Consider the following 15,934-nt stretch of genomic DNA (forward strand, 5'->3'; position numbering starts at 1 on the left):
CCATGATGTAAGCTCATTACAGATGAGGTAACTTGTCAAGGGTGTCCACTTGGAAAAGCTAACCTTAGAAACTTACAGGATAAACGCAACAGAGCAAATGCAATATGCTCTTATTTTCCAGTTTTTGAAACTGGTGGTCCAGTGATCACAGTCAAGTAATTATGGGCCTTTTTAGATGGCATGTCTACTCATCATTAAATAATTATACCTTTAATTAGTTTCCTTAGCTGATCATTGCCTTTGAAATTTGATAGTATAATTTAAAGCTACCATAAAGAGACATTTTAGATGGCTAAAGAGTTTTCTGTATTTATAAAGGATCTGCAGTGCTCCACTGTAGAGAAAGCCCTGAAATGAACAATCCAACTGCATTGGATGGGTTTGTCAGTCTAGTAGCATAGCATTTAGTTTTATGGGAAAAAATAGAAATCCAAATTACAGAAGAAACACCTTTTTATATTTCTCTTGTTTTAATATGTCCATTTTGACGTTTTAATACTAACCTAGAAATATGTAATGTTAATACATTGAATTGTTGAGATTTATGGGGGTGGAGTGGGAATAAGTAGAATGCCTTAAAAACTTCTTACCTAATTAGGCTGTATTATTTCTATCCCCCCCCCCCCCATTTTTAAGTATACATATATGGGGAACCTGGGCACCAAATTATTGAAACAGCAATATGATACTCAAATTTAAGTGAAGAGTTTTAACTAAATAAAATTTGGCCTTACAACAAAATGTCTTCCATCACCACCACAAAAATAAATAATATATTTATGTGAATCTAATGCGCACACCTCAATTTTCAAAACCTTGAAACCAAAAACACATTTGCTGGTGCCATCAAGTCTAATGTGCACCCTAATTTTTGCAACATAATTTGGTCAAAAAAGATGCACATTACATTTGAGTAAATATGGTAAGTCAGGAGGGCTCCAGCCATGACTTGGGCAAGCTAACTCACTCTGCTCCCCTCTGCCCACCTTTTCCCTTGGTTTTCTTTACTAAGATGCCAAAATACCATCTCTTTAAAACACGGATATGTAAGAATGAAGTTGCATTTGGAGTTTAGTAATGTATTTTAAGTGGATATGCATGTTTAAAAGCTATACATTTAAAAAGCAGTCAGAAAACATGCTATATTGCTGCCTGGATAACTCTTGAATTTATTTGATCACTTCTGACATTCCCATAGCTGTTGTGTGTTACTGGGGGTGGGGGGGATTGTGTTCCTGGAGCTTGTAGTAGTCAGTATTTGATTCACTGAATAATTCACTGTTTCTAAACAACTCATTCCCACACAATGTCCCAGTTTGCACATAATGCAAAACCAAACCATGTCTTTGTATGAACATGCTTAGAGAGGAGACTGCAGCTCCTTTGTTCTGCTGCTGCTGAGTTCCTGTAGCCAACTCATGGTTTGTTCTAGCATGTAGTCTGAACCTGGGCTCATGGTCTGTCTCACTTCAGACAATCCATGAGCTGCAAATCAAGAGGAAGCCTTACTTTACATTTTGTGGTTTGTCTGGAATGAGACAATCCACAAATATGGGTCCAGACCAGTGCCGTACCTACCGGGGGGGGGGGTGCCCTGGATGAAGCCTCCAGAGGGGAATCATTGAATCTTGCAGCCTGTGTGTGCATGTGAGCAAATACATGGGGGGGGGAGGCTTGCAAACGGGGTCTTTTTTAAGCCTAGTTTTACCCCTAGTCCATACAACATGCTAAGCCCAAAGTTTGCAGTAGCAGCAGGAGCTCATGTGTTCATGCTAAGTCATAGTTTGGCTTACCATTACATGTGAACTGGTTCACTGCTGTTGCCCTTATACTATATAAAAGAAGATGTACCTGTTTTGTACAATGTATTGCTGAATTGTACAAAAGAATCTCTACATAGCTACAACTCCTGAGAAATTACTCTCTAATTTATAGAAGCATAGTAAGAATACTCTTAAGACAAAAGGACACGGTTATTATTTTAATAATGATTGCCCTTGTTAGTGCTGTGATCTTAAATTATTTCTCTCTGAACAGCCTCGTATTTATGTGGAACTTGCTTTATTTATAGAAATGTACCTCATACAATAACATTCAAATGTGGTCATGTGTATGTGTGACCTTAGATTTTCTTACTGCATTGAAACCTTCTTCAGAAAGGAAAATAGTATGAATGAACTGGGTTATTTATTTTGTGGTGATATTTCCCAGATATGAGTGGCATTCTGGCTTGATCACAGCCCCTTTTATCCAGTCTAGGTGAAAGATCCTATTATTTCTCATAATTGATGCTGAGGGCTGTGGCGTTCCTCTTTTAATCAGCTCTGTTCAGCACACTCCAGGGATGTAATTCATGCACACTTGAACACCCAACATGGCTGACAAGGCTTAGACACACAACCTAACGGCTACATCATTTTTTAATCAGCTATCTGAGAACTATTTATCTAATCACCAAAGGACGCCGTCAAATTGAGATCAGTGATGACACTAACAAGTTTTGTTAATGATAAGGGATTGTAGAATATTTTTGTTTTGCTAGCAAACTGCAAGGAATAGTTATTTTAAATATAGATTAAATATTAAATACAGAAGAATATGCCAGACATTGTGGTTTCTGAATCATATGTACTAATGAAGAGTGCTAAAATAATAAAATTGTTGATATTCCTGAAAATCCTAAATTTTAAATGGAAAAATCACACGAATAGTCATGTCATGAAAAGTTTGAACACAAATTCTGAGGTATCTTTGAAGCAGTAAATTCCTTTCAGGTGTAATTAGAACATTTCTTTCAATGCTTCATGTAAACTGATCTTAGATTTGTTCAAATGATTTTTTTTAAAAAAACTTCCCAATTTGCTTTCCATTACTACCTTTGGCTTTATTTATTTCTTAATGTTACAGTTTGTTTTCTATTGTGTTTTCTATAAGCTGCTTTGAGTGTCTCCTTTGTAAGTGGTGGACTGTTGGGAATCAATACCTTGATATATAATCTTTGGCAAGTGTTTGGTTCCTTCCATACTAGCCCATTGCTCTGGAACTGCCATTGTTTATTAACTGTATTTCTGGAGTATCCTGATAATGATGTTGCAGCTTAGTGCATTGTAGTGTTTTCTGTGTTACCTTCCTCTGTTTTTTTAGATCTGATACATGATGATTTTTTGGTAATAACAGAATTGCAGCATCAGCCCTACCTACTGTGTGTAGACAAAGCACTACTGGAGCTTTTAAAGGTGCCTGAATCTTTAATTAAGCAATGCTCATTTCATGTTTTCTGTTTGCTCATGACTTGGGGAATGATGAGCAAGTCAGATCTGAAACAGTGGTTCAGGATACTTCATTCCATTTTCTCTCTTGCCTTGTTTTCAGGTGAGGTATCCAAGTTAGTCAAGCATTTCATGGCTACAGATCATGCTCTATCTCCCTTGGGCTGTTTTCAAGGTACCCCCCCCCCCAATCCTTAGGGTTTCCCCAAAAACTTTTAATTAACATTGCTTGGAATCTTTGCTATAGGAGGATCTTGGCCATGGAGATGGCATGGCTTGAAAATACAGCACTATATTAAGTGCTTGTGTGAAACCTCTTATAATTCTGCTTCTCATTAACGGTGGGAAAGCAAAGCTTCAATATTGCTAAAGAAGCCTAGTGTGGAAGCAAACCTAGTTCTTTTGCATTGCATGTTCTTTGCCCTTTAAAACCATTTTAGGCAGAACCTCTGGTTTAAAATATAGACTGCAAATCATACTTGCCCCATCTAAAAATGAGCACTAAAATCCAGATTAATTTTCTATCTGTTTGGAGATTCCATATGGCAGGATCTCCCCCAACCAACTCCTGGTCTAATACCGTATATGCTGCCTCTGGACATCTTAACTTGCAGTCTTCTTTTACTAACAAAGATACAGAATTTCATCCTGATCTGAAAGGTGATAAAACAGGAAGTTGTGGAGATATTCCTTGATTTTAAAATGCAAATACAGCTTTCAGACAATCTGGACTGTTGGCTTTGCTCTTTGCCTTCTGTAACAACAGAGGACATATCTGTTCCATCTTCAGATATGTGAAGGCCGCTATTGTATTCCCCTTTAATTGTCTTCTCCGGGCTAAACCTACCAGCTCTTTTAGCTGTTCTTCGCAGGATTTGGTTTCCAGTCCCTTCACCATTCTAGTTGCACTCCTTTGGACACACTTCACTTTTTTCCAATATCATTCTCAAAAGTGTAGTGCCCAAAATTGTATTTGGTACACTAAATGCTGCCTGACTCATGCAGAATAGAGCAGATAAATAAAACCATACTGGATAGTCAAGCAAAATCCTACCAACTTCTAATTCTTACATAGAGCAGCAGCTTCCCAAAAAGGCTCTCAGCTCTTCATAATTTATTGTCTCACTGTCTATATAAATTCAGGTAGCTAGCTGTGTTGGTCTGACGCAGACGAAATAAATTAAAAAATTGTCCAGTAGCACCTTAGAGACCAACTAAGTTTGTTCTGGGTATAGGCTTTCGTGTGCATGCACACTTCTTCAGATACACTGAAACAGAAGTCACCAGACCCTTATATATAGTGGGGTGCAGTTTTTCTCAGAAGGGTAGGAGGGTGGGGTGGGGTTTTTCCCTTCTGAGGAAAAACCCACCCCACCCCCCCACTATATATAAGGGTCTGGTGACTTCTGTTTCAGTGTATCTGAAGAAGTGTGCATGCACACGAAAGCCTATACCCAGAACAAACTTAGTTGGTCTCTAAGGTGCTACTGGACAATTTTTAATTTTTATTTATTTATTTAGTCTATATAAATGTTGGGCACTTGTGATTTTCTGCTGGCCTGAACTCAGTAAAGGGTTTCCTAGTTTAAATGAAAGAAAAGGTAAGCAATTTATTTGATCCATTTTGAAATAATATTTATTAGAGTTTCAAAGGAAAACAGAATCACATTAATAAAAAAAAAAAACAATAACAAGGAAAAATACAAAGTAAAAAAAAAAGAAAAAGCAGTTAAAAACAATTCCATCTTTTCCTCACTTCTTTTACATTTACTTGTTTCCTGGACCTCCTCATACCTCCCTCTTTTGTATTCCAATTCAATTTGTTAATCCAATAATTCCTATCCCTCCTTTTTAATCCTAATCCTTAATCTTGATATATTGTAACATTAGATTTTTACACATTAAAAACCAATTTTTCCATATTCTTTTGTACCTATATAGCTAGAAGCCACTTAACTTCAATCCAAAATCATTCTAACATTCATTAATTTTACAATATTTCTGTAAATAGTCTTTAAATTTCTTCCAATCTTCTTCCACCAACTCTTCTCCCTGGTCACGGATTCTGCCAGTCATTTCTGCCAATATTTGATCCATTTTGTAACAGTTTTGTACAATGTTGTGGACCTGTTATGAAACATATGGAAACCATCTATAAGCCTTGTGCCTATTTAGTGTTGAAAACTGTCATGTTCAGGAAGGGGGAATAACTGAACCGTGGGGAGCAGAGTACCTGTCCTCACCTTGGCCTCAGTCGGGAGCCGTACGAGTGCACTAGAGCTCTTGCTTCATTTTCCAAAATACATATACCACATCTTATATTTAAATAATCCCATGTGGTATCGTCTTAGAAAATGTAAACAGAAGTCATTCTTTAGTGCGCCTATATTGGGGCTCATAAGATCATACCTCCAGATACCAATCCAAAGATCCTCCTCTCACAAACACATTATAAAAGCTGACAAAGGCAGCTGCTTGATTGGCAGTTCTGGTTTACTACAATCAGCCCCTTATCCAGCAGGACGTGTGATGTAAGCAAGTCTGCTCTGGACCACATATCACTCTTGCTAGTACTACTGACTAATAATTATTAGAAGAGTGTCCTGTTCTTCAGATAAAAAGGTACAAACAGTAAAGGAAATGAATTGTCCAATCAAATAAAATGTTTTAACTACAAGAACATGCAGTATAAATTACCCTTCTTTACATCAAGTAAATCATGGATATTTTCCATATAACTAGCAGTGAATATACATAAGAATATTCTTGTGCAACTAACTTTTTAATTGCTTCGGCTATACTGGCAACCCAGTTCAGAATATTGAACGGGCAAATTTTCTTGTAGTGAACAGTTTGTAGCATTTAAAAAGAGCCCATTCACTTAAAATAGTTAAGAGTGAGGCTGACAATATTAAGCTTTTAAGAAATAATGATAGTGTTTTGGCAATTACGATTACAAATCTTGTGCAGGAAGAAAGGAGCAGTTTTGCAACTTTAGTCTTCAATCAGAACCCAACAGCCCATGTAATCCTTTGTACTACTGGCAGGAAAGAGAAAGGAGCTTTGACCTTAGGTTGAGACCTAAGAAGCTGAGTGGGAAGACAGCTGAGGAGAGAAGACTGAGAATAAGAGTGACTTAGTGGTCTAAGGAACAGAAACATGGAGTTAAGTGTAAGATATAGGTATAGGTCTTGTAAGCAGATGCAGTAGCAGGACTGTCTTCCTTGAAGGTGCTACTGCTGCCTTGCATAACTGAATAATTCATTTAAAGCCCCAGCCAACCCCTGCACATAGGGCTGGCCCACCCATGAGGCAAGGTGAGGCAACTACCTTGGGTGGCAGGATCCACAAGGGCAGCAGATTTGATCTTCAAAGAATGCCTCACCCATTGCTGCTGTCACAGTAGGAGCATCTGCTGTGGTACACTCATTGGAGGCCAGATCTGCTGCTTCCTTGGCAGGCCTGCCAGTGCTGCCTCTACAGTGGTCTCTTGGTGAATAGGAGGAGCTGCTGGTCTCCTCCCGCCCCTAGGAGTGTGGGGGAGACCATCAGCAGTGCCTCCTCTTTGCTGAGAGGCCACTGTGCAATGCCACCTCCACACCCCTAGGAAAGAAAAGGCAGGGGCTGCCTTCTGCGATCTCCACCCATCCAGCATGATTCAGAGTGGGCCCTGTCCACCACCGGCCACAGCCTTTGATTCCCCCTTCAGCTGTTGGGTAAGGTAGATTTTATTCTGTCATGCCTCCATGTAGGAAAGCAGATATTGGAGGAAAGGCCTCTAGCTTTCCTTCTTCCTGGCATTGCTAGTTTATAATGCACAGGGACATTTTTGTTTGAAAGAGCCTGCAGTCTAAATTGGTGTAATGGAAGTTCACCATTTTATCTGGTTTTTGTGAGAACCAGACCATAGAATCCTGTGTTGGGGGGAAATGAGGGAACCATAAAATGACTCATTTTAGTTTTGTTCCCGTCCTCCTCCTTGCTGGGTTCTACAAATGGAGGATTGGAACAAGGCTTCGCATCAGGCATGACAAAGCCATGTGCTTTGAAAATATACTGCAGGGGAGAGGCCCTAGTGTCGTGAGCAGCCAGAGAGCCTGGGCATGGGAACTTGCCATGTGGCTCCAGGGACAGAAAGGGAGCATCTGGTGGCTATGGAGCTGGGAGGAAAGAGGACTATGTTGCAAAGAGACACATCAGTCTCTACTAACCAGTGAGATATCTAGCTGCAAGAGTCTTACATGCTAATCTTACTCTACTGGACAAGTCTCTTTTGACAAAACGATGCTAAATTGTTCCTATCGCAGATCAGTGTGGATATGCTTTAGCACCATTCATGTATTTTACATGTCTAAATTAGGAAAGCTTTTTTTAATTGAAAAATTAGGACTACAATGTTCAGAATTGAATTAATTTAGAAATAAATGGAAACTGAATTTGTAGCATGTAATAGTGTATTTTTTCATACATATGGAAGCCTGTATTGAACTAGTTATAAAACAGTGGCTAGATTTTATGCAGTTATTAAACATAAATTTATTTTGGTTTGATGTTTCAGATGCAGACATACAAATGCCTAATAGCATTAACATGAGAGATTATTAATGAGTTCATGATTACTGTTACTTGGAAATAACAAGCCAAAATAAAGACAGTCTCGTAATTGTCATGTGAGTTTCTGAGCAAAGACCATTTGAGTTGCTCCCATAACTCAACCTTTTGAAGGTTGCCTTTGACTTTTTCTGGTGGGAACATGTGGTGCTAGCCAAGAGAGCATAGCACTGCAGATAACTGCCAGGGTAATTGATGTTGCAAATTTCAGAAACATATTTTGTCTGCTAAATATTCATTTTTTAAAAGAAAAAGGAATGACACTTGACACATCAAAGTTGATCATTTCATCAACAGGCTAACAGAGAATAAAGCTGAAGATTTAGTTCTTTTATATTGATACCAATCCTTTAATATGTGATTGAAACATGAAAAACTATAGAAGATGGAGCCAATTGGGAAAGGGGTTTTATGTACTGCAGATTTTCTCCTTGGCAGCAGGGTGCTGTGCCTAGACGTTACCTATTTATATGTAAATTTTCAGGAATAAAAGTTTTCAACAGGTGAATTTAGACCCCACACTGCATAATTCCTACTGAGGTTTCCCAAATCTTTTCTAAGAGAAAAGCTGTAATACTTTAAAAATCTCTCTCTTAATTTTTATATGTAGACAAGATTAACTGTTATTAAGCCTTCTCAGCATAAGTTCTTTCTTTAAAAAACAAACAAGGAAAGCAGCTACAGAATTCAGGTATGCAGTTTAACTTTTCCCCCTTGCTGTCATTAAATATAGCATGCCATATTATTGGTAGGAAAGCAGTCACAGGACATTTAATATCATGGGATATACAGTATAGATGTTCGTTTTCTAGTTAATTACTATTTTATTGATTGTGGGCAGATTGCAGGTCCTCATTTTGATAAACACCTACAGGGAAAGGGGTTGTCCAGCAAACTTCAGCATTTGTATCAGAAGAATTTTATGCAAGATCTTCAGATAAGGGTTAGAATTTTCCTAATTTTCCTAGTATAACTTTTGAATGAGCCAGCTGCAGTGTTGCATTTTGTGCTGGTTATATTAACAGCAGTATACAAACGGATTTTCACTGCTATCATTTAAATCAGTATTAGCATATGTACATAGATGTTGCATCTAGTTGGGCCTGTGTGTGTGTTAAATAGTACAGAATATGCATTGCTCAGTACAGATTCCAGTACAGTGGTACCTTGGTTTACTAACTTAGTCCATTCCGGAAGTCCGTTCTTAAATCAAAACTGTTCTTAAACCAAGGCGTGCTTTCCCTAATGAGGCCTCTCACCACTGGTGCCCTTCCACTGTTCAGCTTCCATTCTTAGACCGAGGTAAAGTTCACAAACCGGGACACTACTTCCGGTTTTGCAGAGTTCGTAAATCGAATAGTTCGTAAACAGGGCTGTTCTTAAACCGAGGTACCACTGTATTCTGATAATCCCAGTTTTTGTTTAGAAGAGGGTGACAGTATTTGACTGTATTTCTGTCCTCATTCTACAGAGGTAAGCTTGAAGTACGTGGTGAAATCTCAGTAGGCAGGTGGAACTTGAGCTTAATTTATATTTATGCATACTTGCATATTAAAGTTACAAAATTCAATTGTACTGCAACATATTTTAGGTTGTTTTATCACCAGATTTCTTCCTCCATGGCCGGACCTAGATTCTGTGTTTCAAAACTCATTGCCAGGGCTTTGGAAAGTGTACTCAAAAAGTCTATCACGGGGTCAGCAACCTTTTTTAAGCTATGGGCCGGTCCACCGTCCCTCAGACCATGTGTTGGGCCAGACTATATTTTGCAAAACAAAACAAATTCCTATGCCCCATAAATAACCCAGAGATGCATTTTAAGTAAAAGCACATTCCTGGACCATCCACAGGCTGGATTGAGAAGGCGATTGGGCCGCATCCGGCCCACAGGCCTTAGGTTGCCTACCCCGGTCTATCAGAATGAACATTGCACTTTTAGACCACCTCAGAACACAGGAAGACCGACTTGGCGTTTATTCAGGCACGAGACAGTACTTTGCTGTTATGAATCTGAATGAATAATGCTGTACTTCGGTTGACAGATAAGATATTGTACAAAGTTACATGTTGCAGGATCTTGATCCATGTTATTTTTTTAAAGAGCTGTAGGAATCCTGAACTAGATCAGAGCGACAGCCTTGCTGTGGGGTTGGGGGGTGGGATAGTGATGGTGTTAAACCCTTTCCTCTTCTTGCTGTGTCCACAGTTGGACTCTCCCCCCTCAAGTCTGCTGCTTTAGCCATACTTTGGCAGAGGGCAAGACAGGCACAATATAAGTCCTGGTTTCTTCCCTCAGTGAAAACTGATTTTGATCAGTATTATGCCCTTCTCAGTAGAGGCTGATCCATAATGGCAAATGTGTCAGTTCCACCTCACTTGGGCTCCGGCTCCACCATTGTTCTGGCCCACCAGTCCCAGTGGCCAACACTGCCCACCGATCCTGGATCCAATTTGGGATTGCCATAGTTGACGTGTGATTACAGATCCCCTGCATAATTTGTGGCTTGTCCCTTAGAGGTGCAGCATGCAAATATATAAAGCTGTCTTATTCTGAATCAGTCTTGGTCTGTCTAGCCCCTGCCAAAGAGGCTCCATCAAAATTGTTATACCCTGCTTTGAATTGCTAGCAGCGTGGGGCAAGCATTATTAATATGGTGTTGGGCTACCGAGTTATAAAGTATTCTGAGGTGATGTTCTGGAAACAGTTTAGTATTGGAATCCTCACTGTGCTTTAAAGATGTGCATGTTTTAATAAACTTCTTGTACTCCGACACTTATGGCAGAAAATAGCACCTTTCGCACAGGATGGGTGTTTGTACTGTTTAAGTTAACATGAGCATGTGTTGTTACTGGCATCCATCTTGTCTCGAGAGACAATGGAAGAATGTGCCATCCAAGGCAAACCATTGGATACTTGCAGCACCTGCTGTGGCTGTAGACACCAATACGTCTGGTTTCGCTGTTAGATGCACCATAGAATTTATTCTCTCTGTGCTCCTCCCAGAAGAGCATAAAGAGCATATTTAGTGTACATTGCTTCTTCCATTTCATGTGCTTGAAATAACACAACTCACTTTCCTCTCTCTCCTCTCCTTCTATTGTTCCCCTACATTTTGGGGGAAATATTATATATGGGTGGGATTTTCTCCTTTTTCCTTACTTGTGATTGGTTTAAAAATAGCAATTTAAGCATGTTTACTGGCACACTATCATCTACTCTGACTGGCAGTAGTCTCTCCCATATTCTTTTACTGGCAATTCCAGGAATTTTACCTGGGGCCTTCTGCATTCAACACTTGTGCACCAGCACTAAGCTATGGTCCTCCTTCATTCCAATGTAAAACATCTTTCCTTGCTGCCATCATTACCGTATTTTTCGCTCTATAAGACGCACCAGACCACAAGACGCACCTAGTTTTTGGAGGAGGAAAACAAGAAAAAAAATATTCTGAATCCCAGAAGCCAGAACACCAAGAGGGATCACTGTGCAGCGAAAGCAGTGGTCCCTCTTGCTGTTCTGGCTTCTGGGATAGCTGCGCAGCCTGCATTTGCTCCATAAGACGCACACACATTTCCCTTTACTTTTTAGGAGGGAAAAAGTGAGTCTTATAGAGCAAAAAATACGGTACCACATTATAGATATAATAGTGCATTATCACGTGTCTTCAGTCAGATTCACATCAGGATTTCCTCCTCTTGCACTCTAGCCACAGTCCCACCAAGTGGGCCTACACATCTCACCATGCCCTGGCAAAACCAAATCTTGACAGGTGCACCATCCATGTCAACCAGAAAATCATCCAGGGTAAGGCATCCAGATTCTGTAAGTTTTCAGGGGTGGATCATCCCAGTCCCTCCACCCTTGGGTGGTACTGCCACAGCTATACCAAACCTCACCAGGGTACAGGATGGGCAAAAGTTGAGTCAACCTTCTAATACACCTACCCTGGTCTCTGTCATGCCCCTGTCACCCACAATTTTGATAACTGACTTATTTTGGACAGACCTGTAAATCACCAACAGCAGCACCAGAATCATAGAATCATAGAATCATAGAACTGTAGAGTTGGAAGGGACCCTGAGGATCATCTAGTCCAACCCCCTGCAATGCAGGAATATGCAGCTGGCCCATACAGGGATCGAACCTGCAACCTTGGTGTTATCAGCACCATGGTCTAACCAACTGAGCTATCCAGGCTCATCAAGATCTGACTGCAAGACTTCTGGCTTCATCAAATCCTGATTGCAAATGGGCATAGTAGAGGAAACAAGGACCTTGATGTAATTCATCTCTCAACTCTGGATCATGACCCCCCCACCTGCCTTCCCCCTTCCTCTTCCTTCCACCCAGTTCCAGTCACACAAGCACATGATGTCACACATTTTGAGCACTAAAATGATGACACTAGTGAAGGAAATCAATGCACATCTCATGTGTCCCTCTGCCCCCCCCCACCTTGCTGAGGCATAATCTTATCCCATTGTGTTTGCTTCTGAGGATGTAATAAGGTGCACTTAATCTAAAACAGAAGTGAAAGCTTCCAAACCCATCCTTAAGGCTTCCCCAGGAGATTACAGTGGAAATGAAGAGCCCACAAGGCCAGCATTCACTGAGGCTTATTCTCATAATGTTGAACCATGCTCTGGCCTTATGACTGAGCAAAGTCACTATCTCCCATTCCCGCCTGCCTCAAAATATTGCTGTAGAGATAATGGGGCTTGTGGTCAGAACATGTAGTGTTGGTTTGTTAGCCCCTGTAAGTGTGGCAGTACTGAAGCGTGGCATACAAATCTTTTAAATAAACATGTAGGAAGCCTGAACTCCCTCAAAGAAGGAAATTAAATAAGTAATAAATGATACTAACCCAAATAATACTAAAAATCCTTTGGAAACCAAAAGGAGTAACTAGTCATCAATAGCATCACTTAAACCTTGCCCTTCAAACAAGAATTTATACTTTCTGTGTCTGAAAAAGAGTAAAATTTGCATACGGACAACATCAGCGTAAGTTAAAACAATCGTTAAGTTAATAACATGTAGGCAAATAAAAACGTATCTGAGGCTGTTTGCCTTATCTAAATGTATTGCTCTGTCACCTGGAGTAAAAGTTTTATGGTTCCAAATATCAGGATTTATACAATCGAATTTATTATTTTGGAAAAGTGGAGTTTCTAGTGTGGCACTGACTACTGTGAATTACAGTCATACCTTGGGATAAATGTGCTTCAAGTTAAGTTTTTTTGGGTTGCGCTCTGCGGCGACCAGGAAGTAAAGGAGCATGTTACTTCCGGGTTTTGCCACGTGTGCATGCGCAGACGGTCAAAATGACGTCATACGCAGAAGCGGCGAAACACAACCCGCGCAGACGCGAGTTGCGTTCGCTTCAGGATGCGAACGGGGCTCCAGAACGGATCCCGTCCACATCCCGAGGTACCACTGTAATCGTGGTTATACCATTTGTCTTAGAGGAGAATACCTTTTCTATTTATTTAGCTTTTACATTTTGATGATAAAGTATTCTTGGTTTAAAGTTCTTAAGAAGTTATGAGCTTTTGATAAGAATCTTCTTTCTGCTTGAAAAGCAAGATGTTTAAAAGCTTTACTCTGGGCAACATGTGTGCAGCTGTTTCCCACATAGGCTTTTGCTTGTATTTTACTTCATATGCTGCTTCAACCTTTTTTCCCCTCCCATTTTTTTCATTTTTTCTGTTCTTTCTTTTACTCTTCTCTTTTTTTCTCTCTCCCCTTTCTGCTCTCTGGATGCAGCCAAACGCAAAGCGTGGAAACTAAATCGTGTTGGTAGCCTGCGAAATATATACAGCAGCAGCAGTACCAACACTGAAGGTAACAAAATCAAAGCACCATCATGTAGAGGAACTGCTCCCTCTCTCAGCGGTATCTTCATTGCCTCTCCCTTTCCCCTAAATCCTGGGATAGCAATAAAATTTGCCCAAAGCACGTGTGCTTTCATGTTGTGTATGCAGAGCCATTCCTTTGGTCTTTTCATCTTTCTGTTTGTGTGTTTTATTTTGCCATTCATGTTCCTTTCAGTTTACTTAAATTTTGACCTTTCCCTCTAGTCGTGGAGTAGTGATGTTTAAATTACTTCAAGAACCCATTTTCTTCAATTTTTTTATTTTCCCTTTATACATGTGGGCACTCAATGTAATATTTCCCAAGTTATTACAGTTTTTTAAAGTGTTGGTATCAGGTGTAATGATCTGTAGCCAAATACAATAGTGTGCTGTGACATTTAAGTAACAGTCTTAATTTGTTTTGTGAAAGCATTCTCCATAATGCTTTCTGCAGCTCTAATCCAAAAGCGAGACAGAGCCAAACCATTTGCATGTGCTACTCTTGCTTGTAAATTCTGTATATTGTTGTATTTCTAAAGGTCGCCTGGTGCCAAAGTTCACAAATTGACTTACATTGCTGTTTTCAGTGAAGGCAGCCATCATGGCTTTTGTATAATAGCAGATTGAATTTCTTTCCTTCACCTTCATTTGAACAATGCAATTATAAACTGCCTTCTTTTTTTCCTTCTTTTTTTTTACAAAGGTCAAAGGTCAAAATTACTTGGAAACCAAGGGGGGGGAATCTTCATCCACCATCTCAGAGACCGTATAAACGGTGATGCTGAATGCAAAATAGGTCACAATTCAGTAATCTTCTTGTAATGGGGGGAAATTTTTTTTCACTTAAGTGCAAACCAAATGGGTCAAGTAATCACAAGCGCATGCCCTTACACTAATTGACTTATTTTGGAATGATTATAACTATAATATTTTTCTTAATGTCACTGTTTTCTGGGCTGTTGGTTTTAGTGATTGAGAAGAGACAGCATTAAATCTCTTGTAAATTTTAAATTGCATGCTATTTCTGTAAACAAGTCCCTGTGTTCACATTCTGATCATTAACCTTTGGTGATTTATATCACAATCTCTTTTTTTCACAATTACTACTCTATCTCAGGCAGTTGCCTTACTTACCACCAGATAAAATGTATCTGGGACACAAAAGTGCTTTTTTACAGCCACTTGTTAGGGAGCAATTTTACTATAATATTGGTTTATTTCCCATTGTAAAGATTAAATTGTCACCTTTTAAAATAACAAAGCTGTAAGCTCTGAGACAATATTTGCTACCTTTCAAATGGCTTTTAGAAGAAAAACTGGGACCAAATTAGTCATAAATATCCACTGCCTGTGAATAGTAAATAAGGATTGTTTTTCGCAGTTAAAACAAAACCGCACATATTCACTGCTTTCACCCCCAAAGTGCTTCACTGAATATTTCTGTATTTTGCTCTTTCATTTGTTGTGTCTACATAGTGTTTCATTTCATATTGATAATATTAGGTTTCATTATTTCCTAGTTATCATTTTGAGAAATGAAAGTATATTACCTGGTTTGCCACCAAAATATTTATTTAATTAGAAAACGTTTAAAATATTTTCTGGAAAAAATATCCTAGCAGTGTGCTAATTCCATTATATACAAAGCGTGACTAATTTCCACCAACCAATTAAAAACAAATGTGCATAAAATGATTATTAAAAGCAAAGATAAAAATCAATAAAACATTCAAAACAAATATAACTGACATGTGATTGGGTAAGCTTGCTAAAACAAAGTTTTCAGCAGTCAAACAATATAGCGAGGGGGCCTCCTTACACCAATGGGCATAGAATTCCAGGTCAGAGATATTGCCACACTAAAGGAATTACATCTTTCAATGTGGAACAAACAAAAAGCACTTGCAAAGTTCAGGTTCTGCAAATCAAAGTAATCAGATAGGTGTATGGGGTAAGACTATCCCTTGTGAACTGGTCTCAAGCCATTAAGGACTTGCATGTACTGATGGCAACACCTTGAGCATGGCCTGCTAATCAATCAGTAGCCACTGCAGAACTTTGACCAAAAGCTGACAAACTCAATGTGGCAGCATTCTGAACTTAACTGCAGTTTCCAGAACAACCACAAGAGAAGCCACACATACAGTGCATTGTCATAATTCAACCTTGAATTTGCTACAGTATCTGAACAACTGTGG

General features: G+C 39.3%; 1 protein-coding gene across 4 annotated transcripts in view; it reads left to right on the forward strand.

Moving 5' to 3' along the window:
• Positions 1-15,934, forward strand: part of AGAP1 (ArfGAP with GTPase domain, ankyrin repeat and PH domain 1) — a 320,069-nt gene that overhangs the window by 244,978 nt on the left and 59,157 nt on the right. For 3 of the 4 annotated variants that reach the window (XM_081016056.1, XM_081016057.1, XM_081016055.1), the window contains one exon: positions 13,648-13,725. The exons of the other annotated variant lie outside the window; for it this stretch is intronic. In XM_081016056.1, the coding sequence (XP_080872182.1) occupies positions 13,648-13,725 (78 nt within the window). The remainder of the gene's footprint in view (positions 1-13,647; positions 13,726-15,934) is intronic. 4 annotated transcript variants of the gene reach the window in all.

Source organism: Podarcis pityusensis, assembly GCF_964106645.2.
Source record: "Podarcis pityusensis genome assembly, chromosome: 1".
Lineage (NCBI taxonomy): Eukaryota > Metazoa > Chordata > Lepidosauria > Squamata > Lacertidae > Podarcis > Podarcis pityusensis.